Source organism: Loxodonta africana, chromosome 13 (genome assembly GCF_030014295.1).
Source record: "Loxodonta africana isolate mLoxAfr1 chromosome 13, mLoxAfr1.hap2, whole genome shotgun sequence".
Classification (NCBI taxonomy): Eukaryota; Metazoa; Chordata; class Mammalia; order Proboscidea; family Elephantidae; genus Loxodonta; species Loxodonta africana.
Window position 1 is genome coordinate 33,726,404 of NC_087354.1, and position 21,455 is coordinate 33,747,858.

General features: G+C 38.4%; 1 protein-coding gene across 3 annotated transcripts in view; it reads left to right on the plus strand.

Moving 5' to 3' along the window:
* Positions 1-21,455, plus strand: part of EFL1 (elongation factor like GTPase 1) — a 153,158-nt gene that overhangs the window by 110,487 nt on the left and 21,216 nt on the right. For all 3 annotated transcript variants that reach the window (XR_010317385.1, XM_064267197.1, XM_064267198.1), the window contains exons 16-18: positions 6,896-7,027; positions 10,602-10,749; positions 19,607-20,568. Coding sequence is in view for 2 of the 3 variants with exons in the window: in XM_064267197.1 (XP_064123267.1) it covers positions 6,896-7,027; positions 10,602-10,749; positions 19,607-20,568 (1,242 nt within the window). In the remaining variant the exon portion in view is untranslated. The remainder of the gene's footprint in view (positions 1-6,895; positions 7,028-10,601; positions 10,750-19,606; positions 20,569-21,455) is intronic.

Below are 21,455 nucleotides of genomic sequence, written 5' to 3' on the forward strand. Positions count from 1 at the left end.
ATTATGTTAACAAGTCTGGACATGTCTAAAGAGCAAGAATAGATTTGGTAATTCAAATAGCAAAATGTAAACTCAAAGTTCAAAGATACGGACTACTTGCAGCCTGTGTCCCTGGTAGCACAGAGGAAACACCAGCATTTCTCTTTTTACTGAAACCATGTGCTCTGTGTGCAGGAAGGAAATGCATGCAGATCAGAGGTCAGAAACAGGATAGATGAGGCTTGAAAGGGAATATTTACTGTGGGGTTTTCCTAAACCCCTGGCCTCAAGGGGGATGTTATTTTTAGGTTAGAGGTAGACTTGGTGGAAACTGAGCGAACATGAAAACATGTTGGCTCTTTCACATCATGGTATCAGTGGGGGACATGAACAAGGAGCCTTGGCCAGGTATAGATCTCTGGGTGCTGGACCAAGAGGTACAGTAATAAAAAATTGAGACCTTGACCAAATACAGTTGGCTGGAGATTCAGGGGGGAATCTAGCACCCTGGAAGTTTTAGTCTGAAGAGGATCCCATGCACACAAAAGGCCTGGGAAACTTGTTGTGAGCTAGACAGTTAAAGGAGCTAATGATGTTTAGTGTGTTGCAGAAAACCGTTACAAGGACCTGAAAAAATATCTTCAAAATCCAACTGGCAATAGCCTCTTCAACAAATGGTGCTTGGGAAACTGAATTTCTACATGCAAAACAATGAAGTTGGACCCTACTTTTCACCATATATAGAAATTAACCATAAATGGATCCAAAACTTAGCTATGAGGTAAAACCATTCAACTCCTAGAAGAAAACATGGGGGTCCATTTTCAAGACCTTGTATTTGGCAGTGAATTCTTAGTATGACTCCAAAAACATGAGCAACAAAAGATAAATCAGACTTCATCAAAAGTTGAAACTTTTGTGCTTTCAGCACAACTGGATGGTGCCCAGCTACTGCCACTGACTGCTCTGACAGGGATCACAATAGAGGGCCCTGGACAAAGCTGGAGAAAAATATAGAACAAAATTCTAACTCGCAGAAAAAGACCAGACTTACTGGCCTGACAGAGACTGGAGAAACCCTGAGAGTATGCCCCCCAGATACCCTTTCAGCTCAGTAGTGAGGTCACTCCTGAGGTTCACCCTTCAGCCAAAGACTAGGCACGTAAAACAAAACATGACTAAAGGGGCACACCAGCCCAGGGGCAAGGACTATAAGGCAGGAGGGGAAAGGAAAGCTGGTAATAGGGAACCCAAGGTTGAGAAGGGAGAGTGTTGACATGTCATAGGGCTGATAATCAATGTCACAAAACAATATGTGTACTAATTGTTTAATGAGAAGCTAGTTCTGTAATCCTTAATCTAACACACGATAAAAAATAAAAACTTTCATGCTTCTAAAGACATCAAGAAAGTAAAAAGACAACTTACAGAATGGAAGAAAATATTTGGAAATCATACTGATAAGGGCTTAGTATCCAGAATATGTGAAGAACTACAACTCAAAAATAAATAAATAAATAAAAAGGCAAACAACCCAATTGAAAAATGGGCAGAGGACTTTGATAGACATTTTTTTTGAAGATCTACAAATGGCCTGTAAGCGAATAAAAAGATGCCAAGTATCACTAGGCATTAGCGAAATTGCAGATCAAAACCACAATGAGATACCACTTCATACCCACTAAACCCACCAAAAACCTTCGTACCCACTAGGATGGCTTTTATCAAAAAATCAGAAAATAACATTTTGGTGAGGATGTGGAGAAATTGGAGCCCACATGTACTGCTGGCGGGTATGTAAAATGGCGCAGCCACTGTGGAAAACAGTTTGGCAGTTCTTTAAAAAATTGAACATAGAACTACCATATATGCCCCAGCAATTCCACTCCGAGGTGTGTACCCCAGAGAATTGAAAACAGGGACTCAGACAGATACTTGTACTCCAATATTGATTGCAGTATTTTTACCATATTTTTACTCAAATAATACATACACCTACATTTTTTGCCAATCGAGCCCTCCCACAGCAAGGTATTTTCCTAAGTGTGCTGTGCTGATTTTTTTTTTTACATGTTGCTATGAAAATAATTAGCATAGCATACTTATGAAAATACCTGGGGTGGGGAGGGAGGTTAGCAAAAAAAACTTAGAACTTATGATGTTATTTGCATAAAAATATGGTATTTACTATAGCCAAAATGGGGAAACATCCAAAGTGTCCATCAGCAGATGAATGGATAAACAAAATATGGTATACACATACAATGAAATATTATTCAGCCATGAAAGGGAATGAAATTCTAACATACGCTGCAACATGGATAAACCTTGAAAACATGCTGAGTAAATAAGCCAGTGACAAAACAGCAAATATTGTATAATTCTGTTTATATGAAATATCCAGAATAAGCAAATCTGTAGAGACAGAAAATGGTTACCAGGGCCTGGGGACAGCAGGGAATGGAAAGTTACTGCTTAATGAGTACAGAGTTCCTGTTTGGGGTGATGAAAAGTTTTAGAAGTAAATGGTCATGGTGTTTGCACAACATTCTGAATATAAATACCACGGAATTATATACTTAAACTGATTAAAATGATAAATTTTATTTTATATATATATATATATGCATACATTGTTGTTAGGCGCCATTGAGTTGGTTCCAACTCATAGTGACCCTACTTATAACAGAATGAAATACTACCCAGTCGTGCACCATCATCACAATCGTTGCTATGCTTAAGGCCACTGTTGCAGCCACTGTGTCAATCCATCGCATTGAGGGTCTTCCTCTTTTTTGTTGACCGTCTACTTTACCAAGCATGATGTCCTGCTCCAGGGACTGATCCTTCCTGACAACATGTCCAAAGTATGTGAGATGAAGCCTCACCATCCTTGCTTCTAAGGAGCATTCTGGTTGTATTTCTTCAAGACAGATTAGTTTGTCGTTTTGACAGTCCATGGTATAATTCAGTATTCTTCTCCAACACCACAATTCAAAGGCATCAATTCTTCTTAGGTCTTCTTTATTCATTGTCCAGCTTTCACATGCATAGCAGGCTATTGAAAACACCATAGCTTGGGTCAGGTGCACCTTGGTCTTCAAGGTGACATCTTTACTTTTTAACACTTAAAGAGGCCTTTTGAAGCAGATTTGCCCAATGCAATGCGTCTTTTGATTTCTTGACTGCTGCTTCCATGGGTGTTCATTTTGGATCCAAGTAAAATGAAATCCTTGACAACGTGTCTTTTCACCATTTATAGTGATGTTGCTTATTGGTCCAGTTGTGAGGACTTTTGTTTTCTTTATGTTGAGGTGTAATCCATGCTGAAGGCTGTGGTCTTTGATCTTTATCAGTAAGTACTTCATGTGCTCTTCACCTTTCAGCAAGCAAGGTTGTGTCATCTTCATAATGCAGGTTGTTAATGAGTCTTCCTCCAATCCTGATGCCTCATTCTTCTTGTAGTCCAGATTATCTGGCTCAGCATACAGATTGAATAAGTATGGTGAAAGGATACAACCCTGACACACACCTTTCTTGACTTTAAACCGGGCAGTATCCCCTTGTTCAGTTCAAACAACTTGGTCTATGTACAGGTTTCTCATGAGCACAATTAAGTATTCTGGAATTCTCGTTCTTTGCAATGTTATCCATAATTTGTTATGATCCACACAGTCGAATGCCTTTACATAGTCAATGGAACCCAGGTAAGCATCTTTCTGGTAGTCTCTGCTCTCAGCCAGGATCCATCCGACGTCAGCAATGATATCCCTGGTTCTGCATCTTCTGAATCCAGACTGATTTTCTGGCAGCTCCCTGTCGATGGCACCAGTCACTTTTGAATGATCTTCAGCAAAATTTTACTTGCATGTGATATTAATGATATTGTTTGAAAATTTCTGCATTTGGTGGGATCACATGTCTTAGGAATAGGCATAAGTATAGATCTCTTCCAGTTGGTTGGCCAGGTAAGCTGTCTTCCAAATTTCTTGGCATAGACTAGTGAGTACTTCCAGTGCTGCATTGGTTTGTTGAAACATCTCAATTGGTATTCCTTCAATTCCTGGAACCTTGTCTTTTGCCAGTATCTTCAGTGCAGCTTGGACTTCTTCCTTCAATACCATTGGTTCCTGCTCATATGGTACCTCCTGAAATGGTTGAACATCAACCATTTCTTTTGGGTATAGTGACTGTCTATATTCCTTCCATCTTCTTTTTATTCTTCCTGAACTGTTTAATATTTTCCCCATACTCACACTACGTCGATTCCATAGAATCCTTCAATATTGCAACTTGAGGCTTGAATTTTTTCTTCTGTCCTTTCAGCTTGAGAATGCCGAGCATGTTCTTCCCTCTTGGTTTTGCATCTCCAGGTCTTTGCACATGTCATTATAATACTTTACTTTGTCTTCTAGAGCCACCCTTTGAAATCTTCTGTTCAACTCTTTGACTTTATCATTTCCTTTCACTTTAGTTACTTGACGTTCAAGAGCAAGTTTCAGAGTCTCTTCTGACATCCCTTTGGTCTTTTCTTTCCTGTCTTACTAATGACCTCTTGCTTTCTTGACGTATGATGTCCTTGATGTCATTCCACAACTTGTCTGGCATTCGATCATCAGTGTTCAGCACGTCAAATCTGTTGAGATGGTCTCTAAACTCAGGTGGGATATACTCAGTGTCATACATTGGCTCTTGTTGACTTGTTCTAATTTTCCTCAGTTTTAACTTTAACTTGCGTGTGAGCAGTTGCTGGTGTGTTCTGCAGTCGGCCCCTGGCCTTGTTCTGATTGGTGATATTGAGCTTTTCCATTGTCTCTTCCCACAGATATAGTCGATTTTATTCCTGTGTATTCCATCTGGCAAGGTCCGCATGTATAGTTGCAGTTTGTTTATATTGGTGAAAAAGGTGTTTGCAATGAAGAAGCCGTTGGTCTTACAGAATTCTATCATGTGATCTCCGGCATCGTTTCTGTCACCAAGTCCATATTTTCCAACTACCGATCTGTCTTCTTTGTTTCCAACTTTTCCATTCCAATCTTAAGTAATTATCAATGCATCCTGATTGCATGTTTGATCAGTTTCAGACTTCAGAAGTTGGTAAAAATATGCAGTTTCTTCATCTTTGGCTTTAGTGGTTGGTGAATAAATTTGAATAATAGTTGTATTAACTGGTCTTCCTTGTAGTTATATGGATATTATCCTGTCACTGACATTGTTGTACTTCAGGATCGATCTTGAAATGTTCCTTTTGGTGATGAATGCAACACCATTCCTCTTCAAGTTGTCATTCCCAGCATAGTAGACCACATGATCGTCTGATTCAAAATGGCCAATACCAGTCCATTTCAGCTCACTAATGCCTAGAATATCAATGTTTATGTATCCTATTTCATTTTTGACAACTTCCAGTTTTCCTAGATTCATGCTTTGTACGTTCCACGTTCCAATTATTAATGGATGTTCTCAGCTGTTTCTTCTTAGACATACATATGTATATATACATTTTTTTACCACAATAAAATAAAATTAAAAAATCAAAGAGCAGTTGATAAAAGTGTAAGAAGTACATTTTCTGTGAATTTTTGGAAAACTTAATTAAGACGCTGTGTGGAAATGGGAGGAAGACAGGTTTTTAGCATAATGTATGAAATATTTCCTTATAGCTGGAGCTGTCCTTTATAGAGGAGTAGTGAATTCTGGATGCATTCAAACGGGAATGTTGGGGGAGAGGGTTCCACTCTGTGCAGTCGAACTAAAAGAAACCTGTAAACCACCTTCCAAGCTTGTGAGTCAAGCCTCTGCTTCAGTTTCCTTTCACCAGGCTGGGTGTTGGATTTTGTAGCATTCCATCAACCTGTACCTTTACATCAGTTGGTCAACTAAAGAGAGCAAAGTTGTTTCCCGGCTTTCTAAGCCCAAGGTTCAGAAGCGTAATGTTGTTCATGTATTCCTGCCCCTTCTCCTTTGTTACCTTCCCATAAAGTGGGTAGGCTCTCCCCTCAGGCCTCCTCCTTCCTTTACCTTGATCCAGAAGCATAAATGTCTTTGCCCATGTTTCTTAACTTGCTGTAGAATGTTGTGTATCCATACTCCGGATGTAGGGTTCAGTGTGCTCCTTCATCCCTCTGGGCTAGGGCATTCTGTCTATACCCATCTTCTCAAACCCAAATATGCACCCTTCAGAATCTCAGGCTTAACAACCTGCCTGGTGCCTGAAGGTGGGGGAGGGGTGGGAAATGAGATTCTCTTTTAAATTTGGTACAGATGAGAGTCCATTATGGTCAGGTACTCCGTAGTAACATCAAATGTTAGGCCTCTAAATTCCCTTTACCTATATGCACGTAGGAGCCATGGTGGTGCAGTGGTTAAGACTTACGGCTGCTAACCAAAAGGTCAGCAGTTCAAATCCACCAGCTGCTCCTTGGAAGCCCTACAGGGCAGTTCTGCTCTGTCCTATAGGGTCGCTATGAGTCAGAATTGACTTGATGGCAACGGGTTGGTTGTTGGTTTTTTTAAATATGCAAGTAGATTTGGCAAAAGAGATTATTTCAGTAGAGACTCATTTTCATCAAATTAATATATTTTTAAAAACCTAAGAGTTATAATTAGAAATAATCAGTGTTTTCAGACAAATGTGCCTGGAAACAATCAGTTCTGTGGTCAGAATAGGTATGTGTTAGCCCAAGCTGATATATCAGGATTTGTGGATTTGGAAAACAAAACGAGCAGAATTTCTGTATTTTTAACAGCAATTAAACAGCATCCAGTTGGTAAAAAAACACAACGCAGGCCTGCCTCATTTCTTGCAGTATTTTGGAAGTGTTTGGCCCTGTGACAGATTGATGCTTTTATTTTTCTAAGGTAAATTCAGGATGTATTCATTCTTCATTGACCCCATGGATCTTTCCCTCTGCAGGAATAGGAGGCCTGCAAGACTTTGTGCTGAAATCTGCAACGCTGTGTAGTTTGCCATCCTGCCCGCCATTTATACCACTCAACTTTGAAGCCACCCCTATTGTGAGGGTTGCCGTGGAACCGAAACACCCAAGTAAGATGACCTTGTTCTTAAAAGCAGTGTGATGTAGGTTATACGTTTAAATGCATGCACTTAGCACTTGATCCATCATGATTTGTGTCAGCAGTAAATTCTGTGTTTTATGTACAAGAAGTAATATATTTCTGTTTAATGTGCTTCTGTATCATAGAAGTAATCTTTCAGCCACAAGGCTGCACAGACCACCTCTTCAAAGGAAACCTAGTCTCCGTCCCTGGAGCATGGCATGTTAGGTAGCTTTGCTCTCCAGGGAGACTGTAGCCTCTTTAATGGCAGAGACAGTGTCATCTCACTGGTTTCCTGACTTCTTTCATCCTTTATCTGTATCAGTTTTTTTTTTTTTTTCACCCAATATATCTATGTTTAAGGAGCCCTGGTGGTGTAGTGGTTAAGCATTCAGCTGCTAACTGAAAGGTCAGCAGTTCGAACCCACCAGCCACTCTGGGGGAGAAGGATGCGGCAGTCTGCTTCTGTGACGACCACAGCACTGGAAACCCCGTGGGGCAGTTCTGCTCTGTCATATAAATTCACTGTGAGGCAGAATCCATTCTACAGCACACAATAACAACTCTATGTTTATATACATATATGTGAACTTTTGTGCTAATGTTTCATGTGCATGATGAAACTTAAACAAAAGTAGAAATTATTTAAAAAATTGAGACAAAATGAAATAATGATTTTAAAAATTTTACTTGCATTTGGTAGAGAAACACACATGTATATACACAAATATATATTCATTTATTTATGATCATGGTTTATAACTATATTTAGTTATCTACTGCTGCATAACAAATGACTGGAAAACTCAGGGCTGCAAACAATAGTTATTTTCTTTCACAGTTCCTTTGGTCAGGAATTTGGGAAGAGTTCAGCTTGGGGTTTCATGCAGTTGCAGTCATATGTCAGCAGGGGCTGTAGTCATCTGAAGGCTTACAGGATTCTCAGGGTGGTTCATTCACATGGTTTATTCACAAGTTGGTGCTGGCTGGGGACCTCCGTGCCTCTCTGTGGGTCTTCCCACATGGCTGCTTGAGTGTCCTGCTGCATAGCATTGCTGAGGTCGCTGGCCTCAGCAGGCAGCCCAAGACACCAAGGCAGAAGCTACAGTGCCTTTGTGATTTAGCCTTGGAAAGCACACACTGCCACTTCTGCAGATTTTATTAGACACACAGACAAGCCAGATTCACTGTGGGAGGAAACTGCGCAGGAATATGAATATTAGGAGGTGAGGATGAATTTTGAAAATCTTGCCTAACACTTTGTGATATAGCTATTCAAAGGTTGGCTTCTAACTTCCATTTATTCCAACACTTGAATTTAATGACTGTCATCACTAGAAAAGGCGCTTTACATGTCTCATAATCCAGGTGGAAGCAGTGCATCTTTGACTGTCTTTACTAAATCATGTTGTCCATTTTAGAATCCCATTTACTAGTTATACAAAGGCTTTGATGAAATGCAAATAAATATCTATTTTTCCTGATGTCAGTCAGATTTTTTTTTGCACTACTTGGAAAGTGTCCCTGGGTGGTACAGTTAACTACTAACAGAAGTGTTGGCAGTTCAAACCCACCCAGAGGCACTTGGAAGAAAGGCCTGGTGAAGTTTCTGAAAGGTCTTGTCTTTGAAAATCCTGTGGGGCACAGTTCTGTTCTTCAGCACGTGGGGTCGCCATAAGTTGGAATCAACTTGACAGCATCTGGGTTTTTTTTTGTTTTTTTTTTTTTGCTTTTAGAAGGTATTGGTTTTTAAATCTATAACAGACTATTCATTTGGAAGGTTTTAAAACGAGTTTAGGAAAGCCAGCTTCCAAATTTTAAAAGGTTTTATAGATGAGGTGTTTATGTCGTTTTTGGCAACATAATGGCTATCAATGGAAACATTTTCAAACATGTATTTTCAAGATGTTTCCATGTTCCAAACTTCTTTTGGAAATCAGTTTCTTTGTTGGTGATTGTTAAGCTGTCCCTTTTACTTGAAGAAATAGATTTAAGTGTGTGTGTGGGGTTTTTTTTTTTTTTTTTCCCAGTATCTGCCGGGTTCCCATACTGATGACAGCCATTGTTTTTACATTGTCATTTGGCTGATGAAAAACTGACAAAAAGCTTTTCCGTGTTTTTTTGTTTTAACTGTTCCCTTATGCTTGTGTTATTAATATCATCTTCAATCTGTGGTCTCTTTGCAGGGATCCTTTTAAGCCATATTTCATATTCTGTGAAGGTTAAGTTATTTAACAGTAGATAATATCTGTAAATCCACTTAACTAGCAAAGGAAAACTAGACTGTGCTGAAAGTGAACTAACAAATGAGGATGGCTGTTTTAATCCCTGTGTATAGTGGAATCCCCGACCCTGTCCATGCATCCCCTAGTGCCTCATGACCACCTGACGTGTGAGGGTGCTGCCATCCATCTACAGAGAGAGCGTGGACCCTGGGGCTAGCTACCTGGCTTCAGAGCCGGGCTCTACCACTTAGGGGCTCCGACCTTCAGCACCAGTCCTTATCTTCTCTGTACGTACTGTTTTTTCATCTGTGAAATGAGAACAACACTCATACCCACCTCATAGTTAATAGGTTAGTGAGTTTATACATGGGAAGTGCTTATCTGGCACATTGTAAGGACTCTGAAGTGTTAGTTATTGGAAAAGCCTTATTTGTCTAAAAAATCAGGAAGTATGGGAGTTTTAACATTTTTTCCAGTACCCCAATCCACTTTCGTAACCCATGTTGAAGACCACTGTACTGCAGAGACTCCTGTGATTTTGATTGTTCGGCAGGTTGAAAAGCAAGCACTGGAGGAATGACTGAGTCCTTCCTTCAATATAGGAGTGAAACAAGACTGCGTAAAATCCTCTGATAGAGCAGTAACTGGAGACTTCCTCTGGCCTGTCTTGAGTCAACAGTAGCAACTGAGGATGTGGAATGGGGTGAAAGAGCAGCTAAACCCAAGATGTTGAGTAGAATCCCTGTCCTTGCCCTCAACTCCTCTGAACTGTAAAGAAAAAGCAATTATGTACCAAAAGCACATGCAGAATGCAGTGCGGAAGGCACCTGTAGTTCACTGGGGAAGTGGCTAGTTAGTGTGTTAAAGGGCAGCTTTATTCTAAAACCCACAATTCTGACAAGTAGTTTTACAAACGGTAATTTCAGACACGAGGCTCTGATACCATTCCTTTTCGTCGAATATCATATTAAATGCTTCTTTTGCTTATACTTAGACTGTTTGAAGAAGATCTCTGTTGCGTTTCTAGGTATGCACGTGTGTACATTTGTAATACGATTTAGGTGAATCTCTGGGCACAACCATGAAAGTTTACGTCTGAAGAGGTGATACAGATCAGCTTTGGGAGTCTTGAGGTTAAGGTGTGAATGTCTCATAATGTTAGTTATCTGTATGAAAAATTATGAGAAGACGGTTTTCTTCACATGTCTGCATTTTGTGGACGAAAAGTAAACCATCATTTTAAGAGTTTATCTCATTGTACTTTTCCCTTAGGTAGCTGTAGACATTGTCTTTAGATGGAATTTACCGTATTTAATCAGTATTTCGTTGTCTCACTAGGTGAAATGCCTCATCTTGTCAAAGGAATGAAGCTGTTAAACCAGGCTGATCCCTGCGTCCAGATTTTAATTCAGGAAACAGGAGAGCACGTTTTAGTCACAGCAGGGGAAGTCCACCTTCAAAGATGCTTGGATGACTTAAGAGAAAGGTTAGATGATAATGAAAGAGATGGGAAAATGATAGCTCCAGAACCAGGGGGGATGTTTCAGAGGGTCTTTAACCAGTATAAATGAGACTGGTTAATTTTGGGAGCAGCATGATATGCCCTCAACTCAAACATGAACTGTTTTTGGATCGTAGATTTAATTCTGATAACTGACAAATGGCACTCAGTTCCTACACTTGACTATTTTTACATACACATGCATCTTACTTGAAGCACATACACAAAGACATACAGCATGTCAGGGCAACAAAACAATCGTATTTTATGAATTTAGAGTGATTAAGTGGGACTTCTTTCCTTATTGAGATGTTCCTCTACAATGTAAACCTGAAAATCTTTGTTTCTCTGTAAAGGTAAGATGTGTCATAAAATGAGTGTCCCAAATCACTTTTTGTAAATAACATTTTTCCCTTTATTCCAAAGGTAATGTACATTTATTGCAGCAATTAAGAATACAGAACAATAAAAATAATCACTCAGTCATCATGCGGAAGTAGCCACCTTTACATTTGAGCTTATACATCCCCGGCTTGTTCTATTAGATATCTGTATACCCAGCTCTGATAATTTGGTGAAGGTAAACTTCTAGAAATACTATTGCTGGCTTAAAGGGTTTGCATGGTTTTAAGACGTATGATACATGTTATCCTGAAGACCAGTCCAGTTTACACTATAGCTGGCAGTTAAGTCTTTGAATGTGCCACTTTTCCCAAGCCCATTTTGTCAATCTGGAGGGCAGATAAAAGGTATTCAATGTTAATTTGGAAACACTGGTGGCGCAGTGGTTAAATGCTACACCTGCTAACCAAAAGATCACCAGTTCAAATCCAGCAGGCGCTCCTTGGAAACTCTATGGGACAGTTCTACTCTGTCCTAAAGGGTCGCTATGAATCTGAATTGACTGGACGGCAGTGGGTTGGGTTAATTTACATTTCTGTGCTTGCTCTCTGTTGTTGTTACTTGCTGACTCATGGTAACTCCATGTGTGCAGAGTAGAGCTGCTACATAGGGTTTTCAAGGCCGTGACCTTTCAGAAGCAGATCTCCAGGCCTGTCTTCCGAGGCGCCTCTGGATGGGTTCGAACTGTCAGCCTTTCTCCTCTGTGGTCACTTGCTGTTGTTGTGTGCCATCAAGTCAATTCCAACTCATAGTGACCCTCTCTGACAGACTAGAACTGCCTCATAGGGTTTCCTAGGCTGTAATCTTTATGAGACCAGATCACCAGGTCTTTTCTCCTGTGGAGCCACTGGTGGTTTCAAACCACCGACCTTTCAGTTAACAGCCAAGTGCTTAACCATTGCACCACCAGGGCTCCTCCTGTGCTTACTTGTGTTATAGATTTTTTTTCTTCATGTGCTTATTGGCCAATTGTTTTTCTTCTTTGATGAATCGCCCTGTAATGGCCCTCTTTTAGTTTTAAAATTTCTACAACTATGATAATGATAATCTCAGTGAAAATAATAATTATGAATAATCACCATAATTACGTACTAAATATAAGAGGCCAGTCATGGTGCTAAACAATATTTATTGTCCCATTTAATCCTTACAACAACCTGGTAAAATTGATAATAGTAGTAGTGGTGGTGGAGTCCCTGGGTGGTACAGCTAACGCACTCAGCGGCTGACCACAAGGTTGAGGGTTTTAGTCCACCCAGAGGTGCCTTGGAAGAAAGGCCTGGCAATCTCCTTGCAAAAAAATCAGTGATTGATAATCTATAGAGCACAGTTCTATTCTTACACACATGTGGTCACCATGAGTCACAGTCGATTCAGCGGCAACTGATTTTAGTAGTAGTACAACTACTGATACTACTGCTAATAGAGTACCATTAGCTGCTACTGCAGCCCCACCCATGTGGAATTTTGTAGAAACTCCTGCCAGTTGGGGAATGTTCTGATTTATGTTCTTTAATTTCAAATGGTGCTGTGGTTTATTCCTTCTTTAAATTCTTTTTATAGCTTTAAGTATAATTAATACGAAATTGGAAGGTTAGCTCTTCCATCTCTTTGACTTTTGTCACCATTTTCATAGAATTTCTGAAGGTTCTAATGTTAGAGAATAATGCTAATCAGGTAAATCTGAAGACATGGTTCATTTTAAAATAACTTAATTCTCAAGAGTTTTAAAGAAACTGGGGGGATATTATTTTTGTTGGTGTTTTTGAACTAAATTATTTTCTCCCTTTTCACTCTCCTTGCTACCAAATTAAAATCTATGTTAAATAATCATCCATTTCGCAGGATATTAACTCCTCTTTAAAAATCATGCTTTTTGGTACTTAGAATTATATTTTGAGTAATATTCCCCCTAACCTAATACTGATTTTGAGTTATAGATCTGTATTTTTGTTGAGTCCTTTTTTCATTTTTATTTCATTGTGAATACTTTCTGTCCTCAGGAGGAAAAAAAAAGGTAACTATACCTTATTATAAAAAGTATTAGTTTCCTAGAAATTTACTCTAAACGTGGCATTAAAATATTTTTAATAAATCATTTCATTCAGGAAACCACTGTTTGTAAACCTTTCTAGAAAATATTCATATCATAATATCTAAAATTAATTTTTAAAAGAATATATGCTTTAATAAGATTTTTTGAAAATTCTGAATTGTTTATGAACTGTTTTTCCTAAAACCCTGGTGGCATAGTGGTTAAGTGCTACGGCTGCTAACCAAAGGGTCGGCAGTTCAAATCTGCCAGGCACTCTTTGGAAACTCTATGGGGCAGTTCTACTCTGTCGTATAGGGTCGCTATGAGTCAAAATCGACTCGATGGCACTGGGTTTGGTTTTTTGGTTTATTTTTCCTAAAGATTCCAATTTCTAAAAGTAATTTTAACTCCTTCCTGCTACATCCCTCCCCCAAAAACAAACAAACAAACAGAAAATTTCCTTTGTATTATGGCCAAGTACAATGGAAAAATAACCTGAAGTTCAGAGTTCTCTGTCAAAACTCAGAGAGTAACCTGGAGCCCAAGTAGGGATGAATCTTTCTATTCACCTATAGGGTCGCTATGAGTCGGAATCGACTGGACAGCACTGGGTTTGGTTTGATTTTGGTTTTATATGGGCAGTCTTTAGAGAAGTCAGCTAGACCAAGAGCGGAAAGGGATAGTGGACAGACACTTAGGAAACCGGACAGGGTGGTGTTGTATGTATTTGACATATTAAGTGTTTTTTGGAAGCCCAAAGGATCCGAATCCAGTGGCGTTGGTAAAAGGACATTGCATCCTCAAGCACCTCACTGTCATGCAGAAGTTTAGGACACCTTAATGAAATGATGCTGAATAGCGTGTCCTGGGCCATGAAACATAAGAGAGTGTTATGAAAAATTTTATGCCAGTGTATTTAAAATTTTAAAGGAAATGGACAAATTCTTAGAAAATTCTGACCCAAGAAGAAATAGAAAGCCATATAGTCCTATAAAGAAATTAAAAGTTGTAATGCTTTTAAAAATCAATCAGTGACAATTTACAGATTAACAGAAAAAAAGAAGTCATCCCCATAGGTGAATAAAAAGCATTAGATAAAATTCAGCATCCATGCATGAGCAAAACTCTTAGTAAGCTAGGAATAGAAGGGGGTTTCCTTACTCTGATAAAGGGTATCTTCAAAACAAATACAGCAAACATGTAATCTTACTGAAGAAATTTTTGAAAACCATCTTTTTGAGCTCAGGAATAATATAATGGTGCCCCACTGTTAAAACTTCTATTTAACATTGTAGTGGGGGGTTAGACAGCATGTAAGGAAGAATAAAAAATGAAAGAGATAAGAATTAGAAAGGAACAAACAAAACTTTTGTTATTCACAGATGTGATATGATTGTATACTAAAAATCCAGAAGAATCTAGAGGAACTATTAGGATTACTAAGTAAATTCAGCAAGGTTACTGAATTCAAGGTCAATATGCAAAAAGTTACTGTATGTCTATATTAATGAACAAAAAATGAAAATTCATTTAAAGTAACAACAAAAATATCAAATACCTAGGAATAAAAACTTACTCATATTTATGGAACCTCTGTGCAAACAAACTATAAAACATAAAAGGAGGTATATACCATGTTCATGGTTTTAAAATGTAATATTATAATGATTTCAGTTGTCTCCAAACTGATTATAGATTCAAAGCAATTTCAATTGAAAACTCATTATGTTTGTGTGTGTGGAATTTGACGAGTTGATGGTAAAATTTATATGGAAATGCAAAGGACCAATAATAGCCAAGACACCTTTGAGGAAGTAGAACAAGGTGCGCATTCTCGCTGTACGGGAAATTAAGACTGTTTTAAAGATACAGTAATTAAGATTTTGATATTGGCACAGGCACTGCCCATTAGTCAGTGGAGGTTTGTGTGTTGATGTGATGCTGAACAAGTTTCAATGGCACTTGCAGACTAAGAAGGACTAGGAAGAAAGGCCTGGCAATCTACTTCTGAAAATCAGCCAATTAAAAATATATCCACTATATATGAAGAATTCCTACAAATAAATTAAAAAAGCAATAACTCAATAGAAAGTGAGACAAAGGCACTTCACAGAAGTGTTCTAAACACCAATAAACATAAAAAAGTATTGGAGTAATTAGTAATAATGAAATGCAAATTGACATCGAAGTGATATATATTACATACTCACCAAAGTTGATATTTTAAAAAGTGACAATACCAAGTAGTGGCAAAGAGGTAGAGCAACAGGAGTCCACCCACACAACTTGTAGGAATATGAATTGGTACTACTTCGGAATATAGTTTGGTAGTTTATCTACCAAGGCAGGCACTGTCTGTGGTTTGGCAGGTCTACTCTCAATGCTACTCTGTATATACTTAACACAAAGCTGGATAAATGTGCTTCAAGAATATTCATAGCAGTGGAATTTGTAATAGCTAAAAACTGGAAACAATTCAACAAAATGTATAAAATGTATGATATATTGATACAGTGGAATTCTGTTGAATAATCACAGTGAACAAACCATAGATAGCTAAGCAGGACATGGGTGAATCTCACAGCACAATGCTGAACAAAAGAAGCCAGTTGGAAAAATTTCAAAATACATGTTTTAGTCTTATTAATACAAAGTTCAAAAAGAAGGCTAAACTTTAGGGTTTAGTGGTTATATGCTTAAATAAAAAATAAACTATTTAAAAAAAAAAGGCAATTACAATAATAGGATAGTGGTTACCTTCTTTGGGGTTGGGAGGAGGCATGTTGGGAACTTCAGAGGGCTGACAGTGTTCTGTTTCCTGACTTAGATGGTAGTTTACATGGGTGTTCATTTTGTGACAAGTCATAGATCAGTACATTTTTGTTTAATACACTGTTCTATATGACTTAAATTTTGCAATTGTACTGCTGGAATTTTTTTTAGCTCTCATAGAAGAGAACCTGTCTTTTTACTACATAAGTTTCTTTTTCAGCTTTCATACACGTTTTGTGGAATGCATTATATATAGAACTGAGAGACAGGACGCTACCTGTTATCTCTAGCCCCAGTATCTGTCAGAGTTCTTAGCATCCAGATCTCAAGTAGGAATAATCGGATATGGCAGGAAGCCACAGGAAATTGCCCTGGTGTAGTCTGACCCTACTGCCCTTTTTTTGAAGTAATGATAGGCCCTGCATTGCCTGAATTTAAAGAGCCTCTTTTTTTTTCTGACCCTGAGGTGCTTCGTAGGTATGGCAACCATACACAGACTTCAACAGGCTGGATTGGTTTTGGTTAATTTTGTAAATGACCACTATAGAAGACCTCTTGGGAACCTCAGACATTTGAAGGACAAAAATGGACCACAACCCACTTAACCTTATAATACAACTGGCTAAGACGGCAGGGTCATAAATGCATTCTCTGTCTTATAGTTTTAATAGCTTCGTAGTTGATTTTCATGAATGTCCGAAACATATGAAACCTTCTTCCTAAATAATGACAATTTAAAAAAATATTTTTCAATTTCTTTGTAACTGCTTTTCCCTCCATAAATCAGGAATGGATATTCAATTTTATTAAATGCCAATATAGCACTTTTAAAGATGGTTACATAGATGACTTTAATTGACATTGGTAATATATTTTAACAGATATCCTAATACAAATCAAGTTTTATTCTCATATGATAAAAACTGTTTAATGTTGTGGTGAATTATTCCTTTAATATCTTGTTTAATCTGATTTTTTTGCCATGGCATAATGGCTAAGAGCATGGATTCTGAAGTCAGATCTGGATTTGACTTCCAGCTTCTCCACTTACTAACCATGTAACTTTGAGGAAGTTACTTAACCTTTCTTACCTTAGTTTTATCATCTATAAAATGACAATGGTAATAGTACTAAAGAAAAAGTTGATTCTCATTATTTGCAGTCATGTTCTGTAAAGTCACTGCAAACACTAAATTAGTGAATTCTGAGCCATTGTCCCTAGGTAAAATACAGGCTTAAGTTCCTGTGACCCTCTGGTCACAGCATTTTCATCAACTGATCAGTACATAACATTATTTTATGTGTTTCTATTAAAGACGTCTTACCTAATACATGATCTCCCTGGGTGGCGCAAGTAGTTAAGCATTGAACTATTAGCCAGAAGGTTGGCAGTTTGAACATACCCAGAGGCACCTCAGAAGACAGGCCTGGCAATCTGCTTCTGAAAGGTCACAGCCTTGAAAACCCTATGGATCAGTTCTACTCTACACACACAGGGTCGCCATGAGTTGGAATTGACTAGACTGCAGCTGACAACAACATTTAATATATATTGTTGATTCTTTAACATTGAACTCACAGCCAGCAATGCTATAACTCATGCCTGAATGAAACTTATGAAACACATACATTTTCTCCCTAAGGCCGATCTCCGCCTTCATAGGAACACTCAGCAGCACTTCAACACTATTCTTGGGAGCCATTTTAAAGAAGCAATCGCCAACAAAAAGCACAAAATATGCAAAAAAAAGTGTCACTACATAGACCACAAAAAGGATACTTATTTACACTATGAAAACTGAAACAAGAAGGCGAGTGTTGCACTGTTCAGTCTGAGCTGGGAATGTCTGTGTTGGGTGACTCAAATTTCCCACCACGTGTCTGCAAAGGAGCGGGAAAGTGCTGTGCGTATTTATTTTAGGGTTATAAGTTTCAATGAGTAGAGGAGTTCACAAACAGAATCTACAACTAGTGAGGATTGACTGTCCATGTAAAACACTTAGCACAGTGCCAGGCACATAGTAAGTGATCAGTCAAAACACACACATATATATTCATTGTTTTTTCATTGTTATTTTGTCTTAGATTTTATATCTGAATTCACAGTTAAGATTGAACCACAGTTTTGTCTGTGGATGCTGTCTTTGTCAGATTTGAGTATCCAGATAATTTTAAATTACACAGAAAGTATAGACATCTGTCCGTATACCCTGCAACAACGCATATGCAGCATTGAAACAAGCTGACCCTTGAAAGTGAACCAACTCAAGGCAAAGCCAGAAGTAATTTCTTATAACATTTTTATTTTCTTCCATGTGTTATGGTCTATTCAGGTTTTATATTTCTTCTTAAATGAATTTTGACAACATCGTTTTCAGAAAATCATCCATTTGTTGAGTTTTCAAATATATCAAAAAGTGTAAAATCAGATAAATCAGATCCTGCTCCACACCTACCAAATGTAGAAAACAGAAACAAATCCAGAATCAAATGTAGGAATTTCAGAAGCCTATACTTCCAGTGTTCTGTTCCCTTATTACTATTTCCCAGGGAAATCCATTGTTCCCAGATCCCAAAATGTCACTATATGTATTATATATGTATGTACACACATTAACATACATTATACATATGTCCATCCATATCGCCAATTGCAGACATAGGCCAGACCAAAACTTTAGTGTTACCTGGGAACAAGGCAGACAGAAAATAAGAGGAAAGATTTCATGGTTTCATTGTTATTATAGTCAATCCATGCCAGTTTTCTGTGAACTTGTAATTCATTTAGGAAGGAAGTCGATGACCCACATGAAACTAAACTTGACCTCATATGGGGAAAGGGACTTTCTCAACTTGATACCAGACTGAGGCTCAAGATCTGTTCTGTCTAGCACAGTAGCTACTAGCCACATTTGGCTGTTTAAAATCAAATTAATTAAAATTCAGTAAAATAAAAAATTTAATTTCTCGGTCATGCTAGGCATGTTTCAAATGCCCAGTGGCTGCAGGTGGCAATTTAAATTTAATTAAAATTAAATCAAACTGAAAATTCAATTCCTCAATTGCAGTAGCCACATTTCAAGTGCCCATTATGACATTTCAGTGCAGACACAGAACATTTCTGTCATCGCGGAAAGTCCTTTTGGAAAGTGCTGCTGTAGACAAACTGGATCACGCCACTCCTCCGCTGAGCCTCATTATCAATACCAAATACAACAGGAAAGTTAGGTGTCCTGTCCTGAAGTTCTGTGAGTCTGTTTTCTTTTTAGAGTTATAATCAATTGAGTTTTCTCTGAATTCAAATATCAAATCCTATTAAAACATTTATTTTCTACCCAGAACATTCTTATCTAAGTAGATGGTTCATTTATTTTGAGAATGAACAAAACAGTGACATTCTGGTACGTGCAGAGAACTCCCTGAAGGCGTGTCTCCCTTGGAGGCAGTCTTTTCAATCTGACATGAAAATGATTTTTTAATTTTAATATAATGTAAATTACAGATCTTTCATACTAAAATAATTTTCATGTTTCTGTGCCTTTGCAGACTTTCCATTGTGTAATATTTCTACATAAGAGCTTTGATACGATTTTGATTATAACCTTATGTTATTTCTCTTGAATTTGTCTATAGGTTTGCGAAGATTGAAATCAGTGTGTCTGAACCCATTATTCCATTCAGAGAGACAATCACAAAGCCCCCAAAAGTTGACATGGTCAATGAAGAAATAGGCAAACAACAAAAAGTTGCAGTCATACACCAAACAAAAGAAGATCAAAGCAAAATCCCTGAAGGAATCCAAGTTGACTCTGATGGGCTAGTCACCCTAACAACTCCCAATAAACTCGCCACACTCAGTGTTCGAGCCATGCCCCTTCCAGAAGAAGTCACTCAGATTCTGGAAGAAAATAGTGATTTGATTCGCTCTATTGAGCAACTCACATCCTCTTTAAATGAGGGCAGAAATACTCAGATGATTCACCAAAAGATCCAAGAGAAAATTTGGGAATTCAAAGGAAAACTAGAGCAACACCTAACAGGGAGAAAATGGAGGAACGTTGTTGACCAAATCTGGTCATTTGGTCCAAGAAAGTGTGGGCCTAACATACTAGTCAATAAAAGTGAAGATTTTCAGAACTCAGTATGGCCAGGCCCAGCCAGCAAAGCTTCAAAAGAAGCCACTAAATACCGAGATTTGGGAAATAGCATTGTGAGTGGCTTCCAGCTAGCAACGCTCTCCGGCCCCATGTGTGAGGAGCCTCTTATGGGTGTCTGTTTTGTTCTGGAAAAATGGGACTTAAGTAAATTTGAGGAACAAGGAGCAACTGATAAACAGAATCAAGAGCAAAGCGACCTGGTAAAAGAGGGACAGATGGGAGATGAAAAACAAGAGCTCCAAGATGGCTGCTCTGAGCCCTTTGAGAAGAGGACTGCTCAGAAAGGAGAAGCGTCACTCAGTGACTGCTACGGACCCTTCTCGGGACAGCTAATTGCCACCATGAAAGAAGCGTGCCGCTATGCACTGCAGGTGAAACCTCAGCGCCTGATGGCAGCCATGTACACATGTGACATCATGGCCACTGGTGATGTTCTCGGTAAGCAAGGAAAAGAAAAAACAATGAGAAGTGCCCGGTTACCAGTGAGGACTCCTAGATCAGAACACTTAGACTCATTTAGAATTGTTTGCAGAAGCTACATTATCTTCTAATTTACTAAGGAACTAAGATCTTGAAAGCCAAGGGCCTTAATTATTAAATCTTGAGGGGGAAACATCTGAGTACTAAGGATCTCTTCTTTTGCAACAAATGGAAAGAAGTTTTTGTAATGAAAGTTGTGATGAGTGAGGTTTATACTGTCTCTTTAACAGAGATTTGTTTCCATTCAAACCTGCCTACCAGGTTTTCTCAAGTGAATGACCCTAGCAGTCTAGGTAACCAAAATCAGTCAGAAAATGATTGAGGAGTAAGGTGACATTCTTACACTCCTAACACAAGAGGGCTTTTGTGAATTCTGGGTCCCTTCTGAAGAAGAAAATTATTTGGGTCTTTATTTATTACTATTATATCAAATGTCCCCGTACCCCTACCCTGTTTTTCTCTCTTTGTAGGAGGCAGCATGGCCTTTGGAATCTCAGGAGCCAAGGAGCCCTGGCACTTAGTACCATATTTGACCCTTGGCAGATACCACCTCACTGAGAATTATTTCCTCATGTATAAAAAAGAATATAATAATTCTTCAGAGGTTGTGAAGATTAAAATGAGAACACAAATATAATGTCTAGAACAGTGCCTGGCACACAGTAGTTCTCTTACCGTCTTGAGATCATGGAACTCTTTCAGTGGTGAGGAGGCATAAAGGGGGAGTGGACTAAATTATTAGGCTGCTTCTAACCCTGAGGTCCTTTGAGTCCATCTGTGGTTATTTTACATTCTTTTTAGTATAAGCTCTTTTACTTATTGTTCCTAAAAACAGAAATCTAAGC